This window comes from Ascaphus truei, chromosome 5, assembly GCF_040206685.1.
Source record: "Ascaphus truei isolate aAscTru1 chromosome 5, aAscTru1.hap1, whole genome shotgun sequence".
In the NCBI taxonomy this organism is placed as follows: Eukaryota; Metazoa; Chordata; class Amphibia; order Anura; family Ascaphidae; genus Ascaphus; species Ascaphus truei.
In genome coordinates this window covers 55,340,548-55,359,970 of record NC_134487.1, presented here as the reverse complement: position 1 = coordinate 55,359,970, position 19,423 = coordinate 55,340,548, and the positions used below count along the sequence as shown (strand labels likewise).

At 46.7% G+C, this 19,423-nt stretch overlaps 1 protein-coding gene across 4 annotated transcripts in view; it reads left to right on the top strand.

The window, feature by feature from the left end:
- The first annotated feature begins 1,786 nt into the window (after positions 1-1,786).
- IL17REL (interleukin 17 receptor E like) overlaps positions 1,787-19,423 on the top strand; it is a 141,918-nt gene continuing 124,281 nt past the window's right edge. For 2 of the 4 annotated variants that reach the window (XM_075599826.1, XM_075599827.1), the window contains exon 1: positions 1,787-2,053. In XM_075599826.1, coding sequence (XP_075455941.1) covers positions 1,916-2,053 — 138 coding nt within the window. In that variant the 5' untranslated portion in view covers positions 1,787-1,915. The remainder of the gene's footprint in view (positions 2,054-19,423) is intronic. The other 2 variants (XM_075599824.1, XM_075599825.1) reach the window with 2 other exon arrangements.

Sequence of the window (19,423 nt, the reverse complement as noted above, 5' to 3'; positions counted from 1 at the left end):
CCTTGATACCTGTGAGTCCCCTTAGTCACTCCACCCACCGAGTGTCCCCAAGTGTGACTCTCCGACTTTGGCGTTATCAGCGCCGTAAAGTATAGGGTGTTGGTGCATTTTAATAAGGTACCTGCCGGGCGCTCCTGCACCCGGTCACTGCAACAGAACGGATCCGCAATCCGGCGACTTTAGCTCCAGCGACGTGGTCTCCACGTGGAAGGCTGTCCTCTGAGGTGATCCCACCTTGGTGCAGTCTTCTGAGTTGAAGGGGGCTGGTCCCAGACCCCTCTCCTGGATATACAGCGTCTGCTGGATACCTCACTTACTACGCAGCTCTAATGGGGCAGGGTCCCTATCATAGGGCCTGTCCCTGGAGTAACCAGAAACTTAAGGTGCCTCAGGGTCTATCTGGGGCCTGGGGGGGGGTTCCTGGCCTAATGCAGTGGGCCACTGACCCCTGCACCCTCACCACCTACCCCTAGCCTCTCCTGGCGCCGACTGACTAGCGTGGTGCCTTGCACAACTCCTCACTTCCCCTTCCGAGGGAATCCTTGCGCCCCATTGGCTCCCTGGCGCCATGTGGTGCATCCTAAGGCTCATGGGACTTGTAGTCCCATGCCCATAGCCTTGCCTGATTTGCTGGGGCTTTGCGCGCTTATCACTGCGCATGTGCGACCTGTCTCAGTGCCTCCCGTCGCGCAATTACACTGCGCATGCGCGCGCACAATCTAAGATGGCGGCGCCCTACTGAGGGAGCCGCCGGTGCCCTTGGCGACGCGCTCGCCGCTCTGCTACCGCCCGGCATCCGCCATGCACTACAGAAGACGCCATGCACTAAGATGGCGGCGCCCTACTGAGGGAGCCGCCATTGCCCTTGGCGACGCGCTCGCCACTCCGCTACCGCCCGGCATCCACTACAGAAGACGTGCACACGAGCTCACACCTCCCCCGCGACTGGCCGCCCTATTCTGACTGCCGCGGTGAGTAAAGGGAGTGGGGGTGTCGCCACTCTGAGGGGGACCTGGCTACATATATATAAATAATGCAACAGTTGTGTATATGTGTGTGTGTGTGTGTGTGTGTGTGTATATGTGTGTGTGTGTGTACAATTAACCATAAATTAGATTAGGACGAAATCGAGGAAATTCGAAATGACAGAATAACGCTTATTCACATGAATGCAAATAATAATAATTTGCCCATTTCTACTGGCTGATAGATAAGTCCTTGCTGGAAAGTTGTAAAACACATTGAGGTGATGTATCACTCAAGGCAATTTTGGAGCAAACTTGTCACATATTTTAATTATGTATTCAGGTATATTGCTCCATATTTTCCATGCCACAGTACACTGTTTTCTTACCTAATGCAAACAAAAATCAGAAAATGTTGCAGTGCATCAAAGCAAATCGTGCTTCTCAGTGTCAATAGCCCTGTTGTTCTTTTCAAATATTACTGCTGATTTAATTCCTGATTGTTTTGTCAGTCATTCTTCAGGGTTTTTTTAAAATTATAATTGGAACTGGGGAATTTTTAAGACTATTGAAAAATTACTGTTTCTAATAGTATTTTAAAAAGATGAATAAAGTTTTCTGCTTACAAAAAAACCCCCAGATGATTACATTAAGGAAAATCCCACCCAACTGTTTAGCAAGAAGTGACCTTAGTGTCTTACTCAATAAAAAGGTTAACAAAGTTAGGCAATTCATGTGCATGTGGAAGTGCAATTAAAGTACTGTGCTACCTTTGCTACAGGCACATCGTGAATCATATACAGCCAATCACAATGCAGAGTTTGTTTAAGAGTCTTGGATATGTTTACTTCTAGTAGTAAAAAGGAGGCGCTTTCCACACAGTATCACAGCAGCCAGATCTACTGCACTGTTTTCATTGTAGGGAGAATTCTCACTTGCTTTGAGTAGAAATGCACTTTCATAAGGACAAGTGCTGCTTTTTATATTGGAAAATTGCTGGTTCCCGTTTTTTCATTGTTTTTATTTTTGGATTTTGTAATTGCCACTCAATCCAAAGAATTGAAGAATGTGGGCTTACTTGTTCACAGGTAAGTAGGTTTGTTTTATTTTCACATTTGTGTGTGTAATCCATAAGCAAATGAAATCAACCTCAGTTAAAGTACCTTGTTTTTTTTTTTTTTTCTTTGGGGAGTATAGATTTACAGTGTCAGATATAAAGAGGTGACAGTTTTACACTGCAAAGTTCATTTGACTTAATGAGAAGTTAATAATAAAGCAAATCAAATATATGTTTAATATGGATAGAATATTTTCTATACTAATGGCATAATACCTTAACCTGTTTTCTGTTAGCTTACAATGTTTTATGCGGTCTGGAATAAGTGTGTTTACATTGCAGCATGTTTATTTGACTTAACATCTGTTTTTTATTATATCATACAGTGTGTGTAGATTGATACAGACAGTGGCAGCGCTGCATTAAATCCAAAAAGTTATCAAAGGGAAATACACAATGCAGAGCAACGGGCATTCAAGTAGTGCACTCGGTAATATGGCTTTCAAATGCACAAATAAGAACCATAATATTATTAAACGTCCTTAAAATATTTTAAAAGTATAAATGGAATATTGCTATTAGAACAGTGATTTTCAATCTTTTTTTGTTAAGAAACTATATCATTATATTGTGAAATTCTGCTTAACCCCAGCCCTCTCTAACGTGTCTGAGATCTGATGCATTGTGAGGAACCCCAACGCTCTCTAGTAGCGCGTCTGAGATCAGGTGCATTGTAAGGAACCCCAACCTTCTTTAATAGCGTGTCTGAGATCAAATATATTGTAAGGAACCCCCCGACCTGCTCTAATCGCATGCCTGAGATCAGATGCATTGTAAGGAACCCCAACCCTCTCTAATAGTCTGAGATCAGATGAATTGTAAGGAATCCCAACCCTCTTTAATAGCGCGTCTGAGATCAGATGTATTGTAAGGAACCCCCCACCTGCTCTAATAGCATGCCTGGGATCAGATGCATTGTAAGAAACCCCAACCCTCTCTAACGTGTCTGAGATCAGATGCATTGTAAGGAACCCCAACCCTCTCTAGTAGCACGTCTGAGATCAGATGCATTGTAAGGAACCCCAACCCTCTGAAATAGTGGGTCTGAGATCAGATGCAGTGTAAGAAACCCCAACCCTCCCTAATAGTGCGCCTGAGATCAGATGCATTGTAAGGAACCCCAACCCTCTCTAATGTGTTTGAGATCAGATGCATTGTAAGGAACCCCAACCCTCTCTAATAGCGCGTCTGAGATTAGGTGCATTGTAAGGAATACCTAATCCTTAATATAGTTAACATTGGTAAAGTATAGGACTCAAGCATAGTCTGTAGTGCCATAGAATTGGAGATCGCACAGTGACATTTGAATTTAAGAAAATGATATTCCTTTTATACCTATATTTTTCCATACGGGCACATTAGGAAAGATATTCCTATTCTAACACTAAAATATTTTCTTTGTGAAATCTGACACATTAAAATGTACTACCTTGCACGATATGTACACTACCGACACACTTTATTGAAGTGTGGTCGGTACCGCAAGCCGGGAAATCTCCCGGCTTGCTAGTGGCCGCCCCTCGGCGCGGTCACGCGTCATCGGGAGCGTGCGCCCCCTGCACGCGCGTCCAGGGGCTCCCCGAGGGAGCCCTGGTGTCCCGCGATCGCGGGACAGCGGCAGGGGGTTCCGGGGGACCCGGCGGACCCGGCAGCGGTAGGGAGAGCGCCCCGATCGGAGGGCGCTCTTCCGCTGCTTCGGCGTGCGCCCGTCACACTCGGGCGCGCGCCAGGCTACTGCTGCGGCACAGAACGGGCAAATGCTCGAATAAACTGTGCCGCAGCAGTACAGTACAGTCAATAGCAATTTTGGTATCCTCGTGAGGTCAGAAGAAAGATTGGGCTGGATCACTATGACACTGTTTACCTGCAATTAGTTGTCAGATACAGTACTTATTGTGATGAGCTGCTGTAACCTTGTCACAGTTCTTATCAGTGTATTTCTTTGTAACCTGATGCAAAGAGATGTTTTGAAACATCCATAAATCATATGCATGTATTAAATACTATATATAATATGCTTCTGTAAAAATACATAAAGAACCATCACAATATGTGATTAAATATGCTTTTTTTCTAAGCGTCCTTTTGCCATACAGTACTGTAAGTTTCTTTACAATGGGGTTAATGATTTTTGCTTGTCCGAGTGTAACGGGTATTCCCCCACCCAATCGCAGATTCTACTGTGTGAGTGCAGGAAACATATATTGTTACTCAGGTGTGGTGCATTACCTGTTGGCTCACAGGAGGGCTGAGCTTCCGCCACGGGGAACCTGGGGTAATTATACTAGGGGTGATCACTTACAACATCTTCTCGGTACAGCGCCTCCACCTGCGATGGCTCCCACCAGAGGGGGAGTGGTTCCTCGCAGGACAATCAATAATACCATACACAGTGCTTTATATAACGAAGGACTTTACTAACGACTAATAATGATAACCTGTGTCTCTCTCACGGTGAGACACTAACAGTGACGTCTCGCAGGACGATTCCCAAACACTAGGTGATCCCACCCAGTGTCCCAAGAACCCCACCCAATGTCCCGTACTCCTACAGAGATAGTCAATGGGTGACTGCGCAGTCACTAAGAACCTCTAGGCCTGTTGGTGCACATGTGATGGTATAATACCTGCCGAGCACTCCGGTGCTCGGGTCAGCAACAAACTTCTCAAAGGGTCAGACGTGTGATGAATCCGTCTGATCCAACCTAACTCCTTGCACGTGCGGACCGCTTCACAGGAACCGCAGCGTCTGCTGTGTCCCTGTCTAATCTAAATGGTACTAACGTGACAGGAACCCTAACCTAGGGCCTGTCCCTGTAGTACAGCAACCTGTAGTGGCTTGGGGAACTCCTAGGGCCTGCAGGGGTAATGACCTGTCCCACTCCCCCAACTACCCAAGTCCCTTCGGTAAGTGATCTGGAATGGACTAGAGTACTCTTCCATGCAGTACTTGGGCGTCTACCTACTGTTGGCTAGCCTAGTGCAGATCCTCTCCAGAATTCCTGACCTCGTTAACAGGCTATCCCTTCAGGCATCCTACCCCTAGCGCTACCTCAAGGTGACTAGAACAGCTATAGCCCTTCTCCAGACCCACTACTCTCTGACTAGTCCCAGCGCCTACCGCAGCAAGCTGTAGCTCACTTTTGACTGCAGCCAACGTGCTGCGCAACAAGGTGCCTGCCTGTCAGACCTCACAGCACTGACAGCCGTGACTCTGACAATGCAGCACTACACTAAGGGCAGCGTCCCTATCTTGGGCCTCCCTCAGCAATTACCCACTAACCTAGTGGGGAGTTGGGGCCTACCTGGGGTGTGGGTACCTATGGGGTGCAGGAGCTGCTCTCGCTCCCCGCACCTTACTTCCCTACAGCTCCCTGACTCCAACTCTGCGTAACCTTCCTTTCCCAGCTCCCACTAATGTAAGTGGCAGGGTCCCTAACCCGAGGGCTGCCCCTGGCAACACTCACCTTACTGGGGAGCTGAGCTATCTCGAGCCCTGGGGGTGCTGGCCTAGTACAGGGAGTCCCTGACTCCTGTACCCTACCTCCTTCCCTGGGCTGCTCCGGTCTCTGACTAATCTAACGTGCTGCAAGCCCGCCAAATGTATCTCTTTTCTCAGGGGTCTCCTAAGCCCTATTGGCTCCCTGGGGTCACATGGGGCTCGCAAAGGCTCTGGGGATATGTAGTACCAGCTCAGAGCCTTCCCTGGTAGGCTAGGGGTTCGCGGGCTTTTCCCTACCTTCACTGCGCTTGCGCAAGCTTTCCCGGGCTGCCTCGACCTTCCCTCAGCTCTCCCTGCTCTCGCGCGAGCTATCCCTGTCTCGGGGGCTGTCCCTGCGCCTACGCATCCCTGCGCATGCGCAACAGTATCCTCAATGGCGGCGCCCTGCTTGTCCGGCCGCCGGGACCTTAGAGACGCGATCGCGGCCTTAGCAACCGCCCGATCGCGTCCCCGGCAACCGGCCGCAGGCAGGAGAAGCCGCGCTGCTCCCTGCTCCAGCCCCCACCCTTGGAAGCAGCCGTCGGGTCTGTCGGCACCCGCGACCGAGCTGCTCAAGGGGAGGGGGGTCTCCAGGAGCCACGGGAGCTCCAGGCTACACTCTCCCCCTGGTGAAACTCCAACGACCTCGCTTGGATGGCAGACATAACCTGGTACACAGTTATACAATGAAAATGCAGGGCATATGTACAACCTATCACTGGTGACGTTAGACATCAGGTTACAATACAGTTCACATACCATACCCGAGGCCAGCTGAGCGTCAGCTGTTTGCTGAGACCATTCGTGGGGTGCCCCTAACTGATCAAGTGGGGGTACCTCACTTTTGCGTCCTTGAGCCTCCCCCAGAAAAATTTCTTGAAGAGCACACCGGAGGGCAACAGTCACTGGTTCCTCGCTACTTCCTCCCCCTGGTGGAAGGAGTAGCACCATGTCTCTGAAGCAGACCTTTACCCGGTCACCCGCGGCATGGATGCGGTAGACCAGGCGGCCAGGACCTTTTCCGCGGTCCACTACTTGGCGAATGGCACGCTCCCTTTTGGGCTTAAGGGAGGCAATTTTTACTAAATCCCTCGCCACACAGTCCTTGTCCCTACGTACTTGCGAGGCTTCCGCTGGGAAGCGAGCAATGGACAATGTCTCTTTCCTCAAAGTCTCTGTTTCACCTGGCAGGGGGTAAAGGGTAGATACCTTACCACTGTGGTGATTCACGGTAGCCAACAGGTCCTCGGGGACGCTGTCAGTTCCCACCTCGGCTGTATCGGGACCTGTCCCCGGCACTTCTGGGACAGTCCACTTACTGGCTTGAAACTCGGGAGCGTTGGATCCCAGTCCTGGGACCATTTGAGTCGGAGCGCACGGGCTCACACTCGGTTCAGGAGCCGTAACTCTGACCTTTTTCACGGCCACCTCCATCGGAGCCTGTGGGGGGCAAGGGGGTTCCTTACCACTCTGCTGGCTTGCAATGGTTTTCTCTTCTTGTGGAACACTGTCAGGTATCTGCGGTGCTTCACCTGACACCACGACAGAGCTGACTGTTCTCTTCAACTGAACGGTAGGTGGTAGATACTGGTCCACTCGCATGGCGGAACAGCTTTCTTCTAGGGGGAACACCTCCCCCTGTGATTCCTCTGTCTCACTGCTGGGGTGGTTCGCCGGTAGGCGCATCGCCACCGATGGTTCGTCCTTTTCCGTAGCTGGCTGGGCCTCAGTTCTTCCCGCTTGGTTGCAACAGGGAACCAGGGCAGCCTTGTCTGTCAGCTCCTCCACCTCCGTGGTTGAGGTAGAGCAAGTAACAGCATCTTCATCTCTGTGTTCTGCCATCTGAGATTCCTGCTTGGGATCTGGGACTGTAGACTGCAGCAGCACAGGCTTTAGAAACTGTGCTCCGCAGCTGGCACACTTGGGGCCCCAGGTCTGTTTGCCACCTGGGAAGTCACACTGATTACAAACACATCGTATACACCCCTCGTCCTCCACCACGGCCACCCGATATTCTATTGGTAGCCTAAAATGGTTAAAGTCCATACCACCAGATAGACTCAAGTCCTTTTGTAGGCACGGGCACACCAGAAAGGATATTTTCCCTCCTTTAGACCGCCATGCTCCATATAAATGAGGGTGTATTTCTCTACAATCTGTACTGTCTTTAGTGGGAACAGCGGTTGCTGATCGCTGTTCACTGAGCTTGCTCCCCCTGGTGGACTGTAGCAGCACGGGTTGCAGGGTCGGCGCCCTGCAGCAGACACATAAGCGTCCCCAGGCCAATTTACAACATGGGCAGTCACCCTGGTTACAGAAACATTCCAGGCACCCATCCTCGTTCGCGTCGTCCAACCGCCCCTTTATCAGGCACGTCAAAACATCAAAGTTCATACTACCCAACGGACTCAACGCTTCTGTCATACACGGGCACACCAAAAAGGATACGCACCCGGCTTTAGTCGGCCAGAGTCCATATAACGGTGAGCAATTTTCTTCGCCCCCAGTACTTTCTTTGATGGAGACAGCAGTTAGGGGTGAAGGCTTACAGTACTTGCTCCCCCTGGTGGAATCTGAAGGAGGGGCTCGCTCTATCACTGAGTCACTCACATTGCGGGGGCGGAGCTTAGGGTTTCCCGCCAAACCCGGCCAGTTTGCAACATTTTCCCGCGCGGGCAGGAAATCAGCACGTGACTTCTTCATGGCGAACAAAAATAGCACAATTTAGAAAAAAATATACCGGGCACCCCAGGTCATTATCTCAGCAGCGCCTCCAAATGTAACGGGTATTCCCCCACCCAATCGCAGATTCTACTGTGTGAGTGCAGGAAACATATATTGTTACTCAGGTGTGGTGCATTACCTGTTGGCTCACAGGAGGGCTGAGCTTCCGCCACGGGGAACCTGGGGTAATTATACTAGGGGTGATCACTTACAACATCTTCTCGGTACAGCGCCTCCACCTGCGATGGCTCCCACCAGAGGGGGAGTGGTTCCTCGCAGGACAATCAATAATACCATACACAGTGCTTTATATAACGAAGGACTTTACTAACGACTAATAATGATAACCTGTGTCTCTCTCACGGTGAGACACTAACAGTGACGTCTCGCAGGACGATTCCCAAACACTAGGTGATCCCACCCAGTGTCCCAAGAACCCCACCCAATGTCCCGTACTCCTACAGAGATAGTCAATGGGTGACTGCGCAGTCACTAAGAACCTCTAGGCCTGTTGGTGCACATGTGATGGTATAATACCTGCCGAGCACTCCGGTGCTCGGGTCAGCAACAAACTTCTCAAAGGGTCAGACGTGTGATGAATCCGTCTGATCCAACCTAACTCCTTGCACGTGCGGACCGCTTCACAGGAACCGCAGCGTCTGCTGTGTCCCTGTCTAATCTAAATGGTACTAACGTGACAGGAACCCTAACCTAGGGCCTGTCCCTGTAGTACAGCAACCTGTAGTGGCTTGGGGAACTCCTAGGGCCTGCAGGGGTAATGACCTGTCCCACTCCCCCAACTACCCAAGTCCCTTCGGTAAGTGATCTGGAATGGACTAGAGTACTCTTCCATGCAGTACTTGGGCGTCTACCTACTGTTGGCTAGCCTAGTGCAGATCCTCTCCAGAATTCCTGACCTCGTTAACAGGCTATCCCTTCAGGCATCCTACCCCTAGCGCTACCTCAAGGTGACTAGAACAGCTATAGCCCTTCTCCAGACCCACTACTCTCTGACTAGTCCCAGCGCCTACCGCAGCAAGCTGTAGCTCACTTTTGACTGCAGCCAACGTGCTGCGCAACAAGGTGCCTGCCTGTCAGACCTCACAGCACTGACAGCCGTGACTCTGACAATGCAGCACTACACTAAGGGCAGCGTCCCTATCTTGGGCCTCCCTCAGCAATTACCCACTAACCTAGTGGGGAGTTGGGGCCTACCTGGGGTGTGGGTACCTATGGGGTGCAGGAGCTGCTCTCGCTCCCCGCACCTTACTTCCCTACAGCTCCCTGACTCCAACTCTGCGTAACCTTCCTTTCCCAGCTCCCACTAATGTAAGTGGCAGGGTCCCTAACCCGAGGGCTGCCCCTGGCAACACTCACCTTACTGGGGAGCTGAGCTATCTCGAGCCCTGGGGGTGCTGGCCTAGTACAGGGAGTCCCTGACTCCTGTACCCTACCTCCTTCCCTGGGCTGCTCCGGTCTCTGACTAATCTAACGTGCTGCAAGCCCGCCAAATGTATCTCTTTTCTCAGGGGTCTCCTAAGCCCTATTGGCTCCCTGGGGTCACATGGGGCTCGCAAAGGCTCTGGGGATATGTAGTCCCAGCTCAGAGCCTTCCCTGGTAGGCTAGGGGTTCGCGGGCTTTTCCCTACCTTCACTGCGCTTGCGCAAGCTTTCCCGGGCTGCCTCGACCTTCCCTCAGCTCTCCCTGCTCTCGCGCGAGCTATCCCTGTCTCGGGGGCTGTCCCTGCGCCTACGCATCCCTGCGCATGCGCAACAGTATCCTCAATGGCGGCGCCCTGCTTGTCCGGCCGCCGGGACCTTAGAGACGCGATCGCGGCCTTAGCAACCGCCCGATCGCGTCCCCGGCAACCGGCCGCAGGCAGGAGAAGCCGCGCTGCTCCCTGCTCCAGCCCCCACCCTTGGAAGCAGCCGTCGGGTCTGTCGGCACCCGCGACCGAGCTGCTCAAGGGGAGGGGGGTCTCCAGGAGCCATGGGAGCTCCAGGCTACACGAGTATTACATTTTACTTTTGTGAAAAACTGGATAGTCACTTTCAAATCTGTAAATGCTTGCGAATATTATTTCGTCAATTTAATGCATGTCATTCGGCAAGAAGTGTTATTTCTTATTAGATATGGCAGATGTTTTGATGCTAACAAAGCAGGAGAAAATCACGGATAGATATCCACAATTTAATATTGCCATTATTATGTTTGTTGCATAACTCATACTCCTCAAAATTGGTCCCTTGGTACACTATATAATGACGCTGACAGCAGGCTTAAAACACCTTAAAACACACCTGTTTAACAAAGTTTATGGGCTGATACTTTACATCTCATACAGTACATTGATCTTGACCACATGCAGATGGAGACGCACTTACAGTAGCAGAACACCCTCCTGCTATCTCTGTATGTTCTCCCTACATTCCACTTAGATTGTGAGCTCTTCGGGGAGGGACTCCTTTTTCCTAATGTTAGTTTTGTCTTAAGTGCCTATTACATTATTATGCCACGTGTATTACTGTTGTGAAGCGCTATGTACATGGGTGGCACTACATAAAGATATACATACAGTACATACAGGCGAAGAATGCTTCTGTTACTGTCAATTTCTTTCATATACTGTGCTATGCATAGCACTCACTGTTTTAGTATTAGAAGCCTTTGAGCATTGTCTCTCACTGCTTTAATGATTAGTATGACACTTACAAATAGTGATGTAAACATATGATCTGAAACATACAGTACTGTATCACTAACAGTTTATTACAGAGGAAAAGCATGTGCTGACAGTGCTACACTCAGCTCTCGGTAACCTCTGCTTTTATCCATTAATATCCAAATGCAATTGGTTAGCAAAGCTATGTATTGTTTTTTTTTTTAAAGTATAAACATAGTCGGCAATGTATCAGTCTCACCAAGCTGCCAAACCTTTGCATAAAGCGCTGCAAAGAATAGCACCAGATTTATGAAAGAAAAAACATCCCATTATATTAATAAATCTAATGCTAAGTTTTTCCATGTTTGCAGTCAGAGGGCTTTGATACACTGTACATCAGCCCCAGAGGTACCTAAGATATAATACAGCAACCGGAATCCATACGTAGTGTTCCAGAGGCAGAAATGATTTATTTTCCTTAGCGTAATGCACAGATATATGCATTATCTCATAGTCCTATTTCAAAAACAAACATGTGCGAAATACTAAAATGTGAAGAGGTGCTCTGGATACCCAAAGTAACCTGCAGAATGTGTATAGGGCTTTTAAAAAGGCAAAAAAACTTTAGGACTAGAGAGCTCCCAAAATGCCGGCATTGTTTAATTAGAGACGGCAGCTACGATCTGTACATTGCACTGTTCTACGCAAATTATTGTAGTTTGAGAATACAACACATTGTATACCCAAAGTAATTTGCAATCAATCAACCTTGTACTTAAAGTAGGGTTTGGCGTTGCAACTGTCTCTCTTGTGTGCTCCATATTTCAGTAATATAGTATAGCTAGAGATATTCTGGGCCAGGTGGTAAGGCTTCATACTATAAAGTCATTTGACACATTTGTGAGTATCTGCTGACCTGATGATAGTGAAAAAGTTTAAAACACCATCTCGTCAGTTGTGGTGTGAGACTGTTTATATCTTTATTGTTGGTGATCAATTATAGTCTACTTTTTTGAGGAGATGCCCCTCCTTACATCTCAGCCCTAATTTCTCGTTATGCACCTTCCAGATTCTTGCGTTCTTCTCAAGGATGTCTTCCTTCTACCCCCCTTTGTATCTAAAGCCCTCTCCCGCCTTAAACCTTTTTCACTGACTGCCCCACACCTCTGGAATGCCCTTCCCCTCAATACCCGACTAGCACCCTCTCTATGCACCTTTAAGACCCACCTTAATACACACTTGCTTAAAGAAGCATATGAATAGCACTGGGGTAATACTGGACACATGTTACATAAAGCTTGGCCCCCTGCAGACGCACTTACCAGAATTCCCTCCTACTGTCTCTGTAGGTTCTCCCTACCTACAAATAAGACTGTAAGCTCCTTGGATCAAGGACTCTTCTTCCTTAATGTTACTTTTATGCCTGTAGCACTTATTCCCATGACCTGTTATTTATACTATCTGTTATTTATTTGATTACCACATGTATTACCACTGTGAAGCGCTATGTACATTACAGGCGCTATATAAATAAAGACATACAATACAATACAATATTGGGTCTGAGGTTTTTCAACTGTTGTTTGTCTCCCAGTTTCTTCCCATTATGGACATTGGTCCCTTGTTGACTTTCAAGGCACCAGACGTTTTGATTTTGTTTAACTGTTTGACACGGCCTGATCAGATTTATACTGATTTCATGATGCATAGCCGCTAGGGTTGGAGACATGCTGGCTGGCCTCTAATTTAAGCCATCTGAGCTGTTCAGGCTGATTCCATATTACATCCCACAATGAAAAATCATTATAATTCAATTTTATAACCATGAAATGTGTTTGAGAAGCTCTTGGCTTCTTGGGGAACAGATTGGCTGGGGAACAGGGCCCTTCCTTGATGAACAGAGACAAGCATTAATACTTCATTTTTACTTGTTGCTGTGTTACCCCACACTCAAAAACATCTGTAGCTAAATATTTTCACCAGGGACAGCTGTTAGTGGAAGAGTGCAGGTGTTTTCTTCGGTATATTGTTCTCTAATATTTGATTTATTTGTTTTTTTGTAGATACAGTAAATTTCACATTGCATTGGGAGTGGGATTTGAACTTGGTCACTCACTGAAATGATCAAATAAAGCATATAAAACAAAATAATAGAGAATACTTCTTTATTCAGCATATAATCCACCCATATAATCTACCCCTGGAGCTCATTTCAACTTCATGATGCAACTGTACTGTGACCATGTATACGAATACCTTGAGAAAAGTGACTAATCCCTTTACTGTTTGAAATATTCCGTCTACTCCTAAACTTCAGCAAAGAAGAGCACTCAAAATATTTTCACCGAGTAACGTTTCAGCTGTGGATAACATATATATATATATAAACTTCCTTTCTCTTTTCCTTGGGGATTTCAACTGCCATATTGATGACCCATTTCTCCTTTGGGCCTTCCAATTTCTCTCTAATCTCTTCTTTTAGTCTTCATCAATGAATTGCAGCCAGCACTCACAAGGACCTCATTTTTACAAACAAACGTTTCTCTCTCTGATTTCTCCATTTCCCATTTCCCTTTCCCTGATAATCACCTCATCTCATTGACTCTCTCAGTTCTCCTCTTTTTCTCCACCATCCATCTACCCCTCATGGACATGTGTTCCATTAATCTACCGGCTCTTGACTTTGCACTCCTCCCTCTCTGCTCCGTTACAGACTTTGACAATTTGGTTAGGAACTACAACTCTGCTTTTTCCTCCTCTCTTGACCTACATGCCCCTCTTTTTCTGTGCCTTTGTTGCCCTTTAACCACGTACCTTGGCTAAACTGCCATACATGCATTCTCCACTCCTGCACTCGCTCCACTGAACGCCTCTGGAGGAAATCTCACACTCTTGCAAACTTCCTTCACAACACATTTATCCGATCCTGTTTCAACTCTGCCCTTTCCCAGGCTAAACAAATGTACAGGTAGTCCTCGCTTTTCCGACACAATGCGTCCCACAAACCACCGTCGGATGCGGGACAGTCGTAAAGCGGAAACCATGTTAACCCGCGGCGGTTTTCATCAGAAGCGCAAATGGCGGATAATGAGTTTTTTAACTGTATTATGCACCGTCGGAAAATGCATCCGATGGAAAGCGAAACGTCGGAAAACGAGGCCTACCTGTACTACTCTTTTCTTGACTAATCAACACTAACAAGTTTAACCCACAACCCCTCTTCTCTGTCTTTGACTGTCTACTCAGTCTGTTACCTTTTTTTCTTCCTCCATTTCACCTCAGGACTTTGCTGATTATTTCAAAATAAAAATGGATTTCATTCGTCAAGGCATCCCCTCTGAATCCTCCTCATTTTCTATACATCCTCTTCCTAATTTTCCTCCTGCCTTCCTTGACTCTTTTTCTTCTGACACAGAGGAGGACGTGTCGCTGATCTCCTCTACCACTCTTGATCCCATTGCCTCCTATCTCCGTAAATCTCTTGCTCCCAGTCTAATCCCTACGCACACACAGGGGAGTCAGGAACTCTTGACCCCAACAAGCAGTTACCGACTCCCTGAGGTTGAAAAAAGACATGCATCCATCAAGTTCAATCTACAATATGCTAAATTTAGATACAACATCACATGCCGACGCATTGCCATGGCAACTCGCCGACATGTGACACAGTGACGTCATGACGCCACAGAGACACCCAGGGGCCCCTTAAGGGGAAGTTATGCTCCTCCACCAGCTCTGATACCTTTCCTACCTTCTTCAGGCATGCAACAGTTATACTGTTACTCAAAAGCAGCAAGCTTGACCCTATCTGTCTCTCTAACTATCGCTGTCTCCCTACTATCTTTTGCCTCTAAACTCCTTCGGAGCAGGGCCGCCTTTCCTAATGTCTACTTTTATGTATGAAGCTCTTATTCCTATTATAGCACATGTATTACTGCTGTAAAGGGAGCTTTTTTTAAATGTGTTTTTAAAGTTTATCATTTAACTAATTACCATTAATATATTGGCTGAGCATTCTATTTATTAAGTAAACCTACATAGTAAATTATACAAATAAATTGTACCGATATGGCCAGACTTACTGTTGTCACGAGTGATTGCGGCATCGAAAACGAAAAGGATTAATGCTATGCAGGTCCATGCTTCTGAATGGGACATCCGCAGCGTTAATCCTTCAGAGCCATGAGCCGCAATCCTGTATCAGAGGCTGAACAGTGTGGAAGAGCTTGGCGAGTGGATGAAGGGAGTCCCAGAGAAGCTCAGAACTCTCGAGGTAAGAAGCCGTCTCCGTGCAAGAGCTTAGGACATCTAAACTTGTTGACGAAGATGCCTAAATATGGGTATCTACATCATGAGTGGGTCCATAGGACCATATTCGGTTCTCTATATCAGGGGTACGCAAAATTCCTGTGCTGCGCCACCCCCTGCCTGCTCTCCCCCTGTGTGGCGCCCCCTCTTACCTCTAATGCGGCATCTGATGTCACATGACCCCGCGGCATCATTTGCACCGTGTTGCCATGGAGACACGTGGAAGTGAGCTGCGCCCCCCGAAAAAAGTCTTGTGCTTCCCCTGGTTTTCGCACCCCTGCTCTATGTCATCAAGGGGGTTGGATAGATGACTAGATAACCGAACATGGCCATGCCAGGAGCTTCTTCAGCAGTCCCAGTCCGCTATCCCTCACAGCATGATGTAGATACCCATGTTTGGGCATTTAGGTCATCAAGGGGGTTTAAATGTCCTTAGCGTTTGCATGGAGATTGCGTCTTACCTCTGAGCTGCTCTGGGACTCACTTCATTCACTAGCGCAGCTCCTCCATACTGCTTGGCTTCTGACAGCTTGTCCAAGCGAATGATTAACGCTACAGGGATCCCCTTCATAAGCATGGACCCCCTGCAGCACAATCCTTGGCGACAATGTTCTCACCATGGACTTTTGCTTGTTTGTCCACAGCACTGAAAACAGTAAGTCTGGCTCTCACTGTATGTGTTTGATTTTGCACTAATATTGTGCCTTCTTAAATAAATGGCTGGATAGTCATAACCTTAAGCTAAGCTATTTTAGAAATAATATCTGCGGACTGAATTCCTATTTCCCATCTAGGACTGTGAGCTTGTGGGTTCCTGATTCATTTCAGGTTTTAACTCCCTGTGGGGATGTGTATATTTGACGAGTGAATGTATTGATCTATCCGATCCTCTCTTTTTTTATTGTAAAGTGTTATTGCGATTTTTATAAAATATTATTGTATTGCAATTGATTTTATTTTTTATCTTTGCGCCCTTTTTTGTTTTATTTGCTTGGAAAGTCATATCTCTTAATCACATTGCTAAATAACTGCTTCTAACCTAATGTGAATAGACCTGCCACCTTACGTTAGAAACAAATGTGGTTATTTCTTTAAAGGTCAATTTGTTTCTCTCTTTGTCCTAAGAAAGCAATCTAAATTGTGGCTGTTAATTCGTTGCACTGAAATGTTACAACACTCAAGGGCTTTGTTAGCTGTGGTAACTGTAGCACTCATCTGCCAGAGGGAACCGCAATGCATTGCAGCAAAGGGGTTAATGTGTTTGCTACTTCTTCAGGAGTTTATCATTAGGCCCCTTGATTTATAAAGCTCCCTGTAAAGCAGAAATTCAAGTTGTCTTTTCCGCGCCATTTATTTCATAGGATTGAAGCAGGGGGTCTCCGGGGCTGAACCCCATTCATTTCAGCTCTAGGGACCCCAAGCTTCCGGAGATACCTCTGTAGTGGGCGCCGGTAGCTGCTTTTGCTCAGCTATGTGGTTCATGTACTGTAATAGCAGCTTTTCAAAGCTCCCTGCGAGCCAATAGAAATCCGTGACGTCATCCGGTGCAGATTCCCATTAGCCCGCGTGACCGAGGGTTTTAAACACCACCGAAATACCAGCACTCCCTATGGAGGTAAGTATCTCAGGAAACGGGGGTCCCAGAGCTGAAATTAATGGGGTTGAGCTCTGGAGACCTTCAATCATATGTAAAAAATAAAAATAAAAAAAAGAGGCCGTGTGGACTACTCCTTTACACTCAAATATACTGCACTAGCATTTTATCTTATAGTCCCATAAGGAACAAGAGTTCCTAAGGTACGCTATATCACTAAAATAGAGGTTTGTTTTAGACCCTGGGTATTTGTATGCATCTGATTCTAGATTAAAATACCAGCTTGTACAGTATCTCAATTCTATGGGGGTAATTCTATATAGTCCAAACTTGCCATTTAGGATGTATAGAATGAGGCCCTATGAGCTTTCACCTATATACATAGTTGGCAGTTCATTATTCTTTATTGTATTGAGCCTTATGTAACTGTACAATCAGTGAGTAAACACATTACATATCTATTATGTTACAGTAAGTCATTAAGGAAGCTACAGTTTTTTTTTTATTTTTTTTTATTTCCTCTAGCACAATTTCCCCATATGATCAATCAAAAAGTGCTTTTTTGGACTCATGTCTCATATGATGCTACCTGTGATTTGTAACATTATCTACTTCCTCATTTTTAAAAAAAGGTTATCAGCATTCCTGCATTCTTGATTACAGTCCATACTGTTTCAAATTGGTTGTTTTATGCAGCATTTAAATTGAGGATAGATATAATTTTCTGTAAAAATATGGGGTTTATTATCAGTAATGTTCATGTACAGTACAAATGCTCTTCAGGAAATGTATTTGAGCCCTTTGCAGTTTTAGCAGGGGGGGAGGAGGGGAGGGGGGGGGTGTTGACCTTTACCACGAGACCACCCCTCCCTTATTTTCTCAGGGAATTCTTATACACGACATGGTGAAAAATTATTTTGTTGTGTTCATTCTCAAATAGAAAATAAATCTCCCCTTCGAGCATTTAATAATCATCACACATGCACATGTAGCGCGTGACATTGTTCCCGCAGATTACACAACATGTCCTATTATAACGCACAATATCAACACAGAGAAACAGAACCCCAAAGTAGAGCACTCAGTCACTAGAGATCACAGGTACAGTGGTGGGGAATAATGTACAGTGAATGTGTGATAGGTGAGGAGTGTATACTTTAAAACACTTTATTAGGAGTAATAACTCAAATAAAATAGAACGCTGGAGAGTCAAAATAAATATGACTCTGATGAAGCCAACATGACAGCAAAATATTAAAAGCCAGTCGGATACAGCAATAGATATACTAATATACTGCCCTCACAGGAGGGATAATTATGCCAGTACAATACTATATTGGTAATGACAGCTTTATGTATCCTGCCTCAAACCTGAGGTCAGTGTGGGATAGCCACTAAGTGAATGGTAAGATCAAGATTGATACTCTTAATGGCTCCCTCCCAGAGTGAAATGGCTGACCTATGGTCTATAGAGCTAGTCAGTGTATTAGAACAGTGAGTAGGATATACACAGTGTCTATAGGTATGCACGTATATGGTTTGGATTGAGGTACAGTCTTAGTTTGACTGATCCAAAATCTCGGTTTGACCAGTGGTGAGATGCCTGTGTACATTCGTTTAGCACATATCGGTATTAGTGCTTCAACAGACAAGCCCACTGTAACAGAGGTAGGCTAGTAGGTCTGCCTGCCAGTGTAGCTTAATGCATACAGTACACGAATAGGGTAGAGTGCTAGCCTAGACACAATTAGCCCTGTGTCACAAAGGGCTAGTAGGCGCAGGTAGCTAGGATTAAAAGCTGGTATAATAGTGCACAAGTAGTGCCTGTTTAAACATGGTGTCCTGAGATGGAGACAGTAAAAAATGTATCCGACCGTGTTCAGTAGCCCTGGTAGTTGCGCTTAATAGCGGTGCACCACCTAGCAAATACAAGGTGCTTGTACAGTCTGTAACTTAAACCAGTGGGTACTGCTGAGGTTAAAATCAATGAAGCACATTAGTGCATTAGCATAGCTACAAACGGAGAGCTAGTAGAAGCGGTCGCACTCCGATCACGATCAAGCCTTGACAAAGCACGCTCAGCGAAACGTACGTCGACATGTGATGTCATCACGTCAAAGGGGCGGTCCTAGTGCTCGTGAACACGGTCGGATACATTTTTTACTGTCTCCATCTCAGGACACCATGTTTAAACAGGCACTACTTGTGCACTATTATACCAGCTTTTAATCCTAGCTACCTGCGCCTACTAGCCCTTAGTGACTCAGGGCTAATTGTGTCTAGGCTAGCACTCTACCCTATTCGTGTACTGTATGCATTAAGCTACACTGGCAGGCAGACCTACTAGCCTACCTCTGTCACAGTGGGCTTGTCTGTTGAAGCACTAATACCGATATGTGCTAAACGAATGTACACAGGCATCTCACCACTGGTCAAACCGAGATTTTGGATCAGTCAAACTAAGACTGTACCTCAATCCAGACCATATACGTGCATACCTATAGACACTGTGTATATCCTACTCACTGTTCTAATACACTGACTAGCTCTATAGACCATAGGTCAGCCATT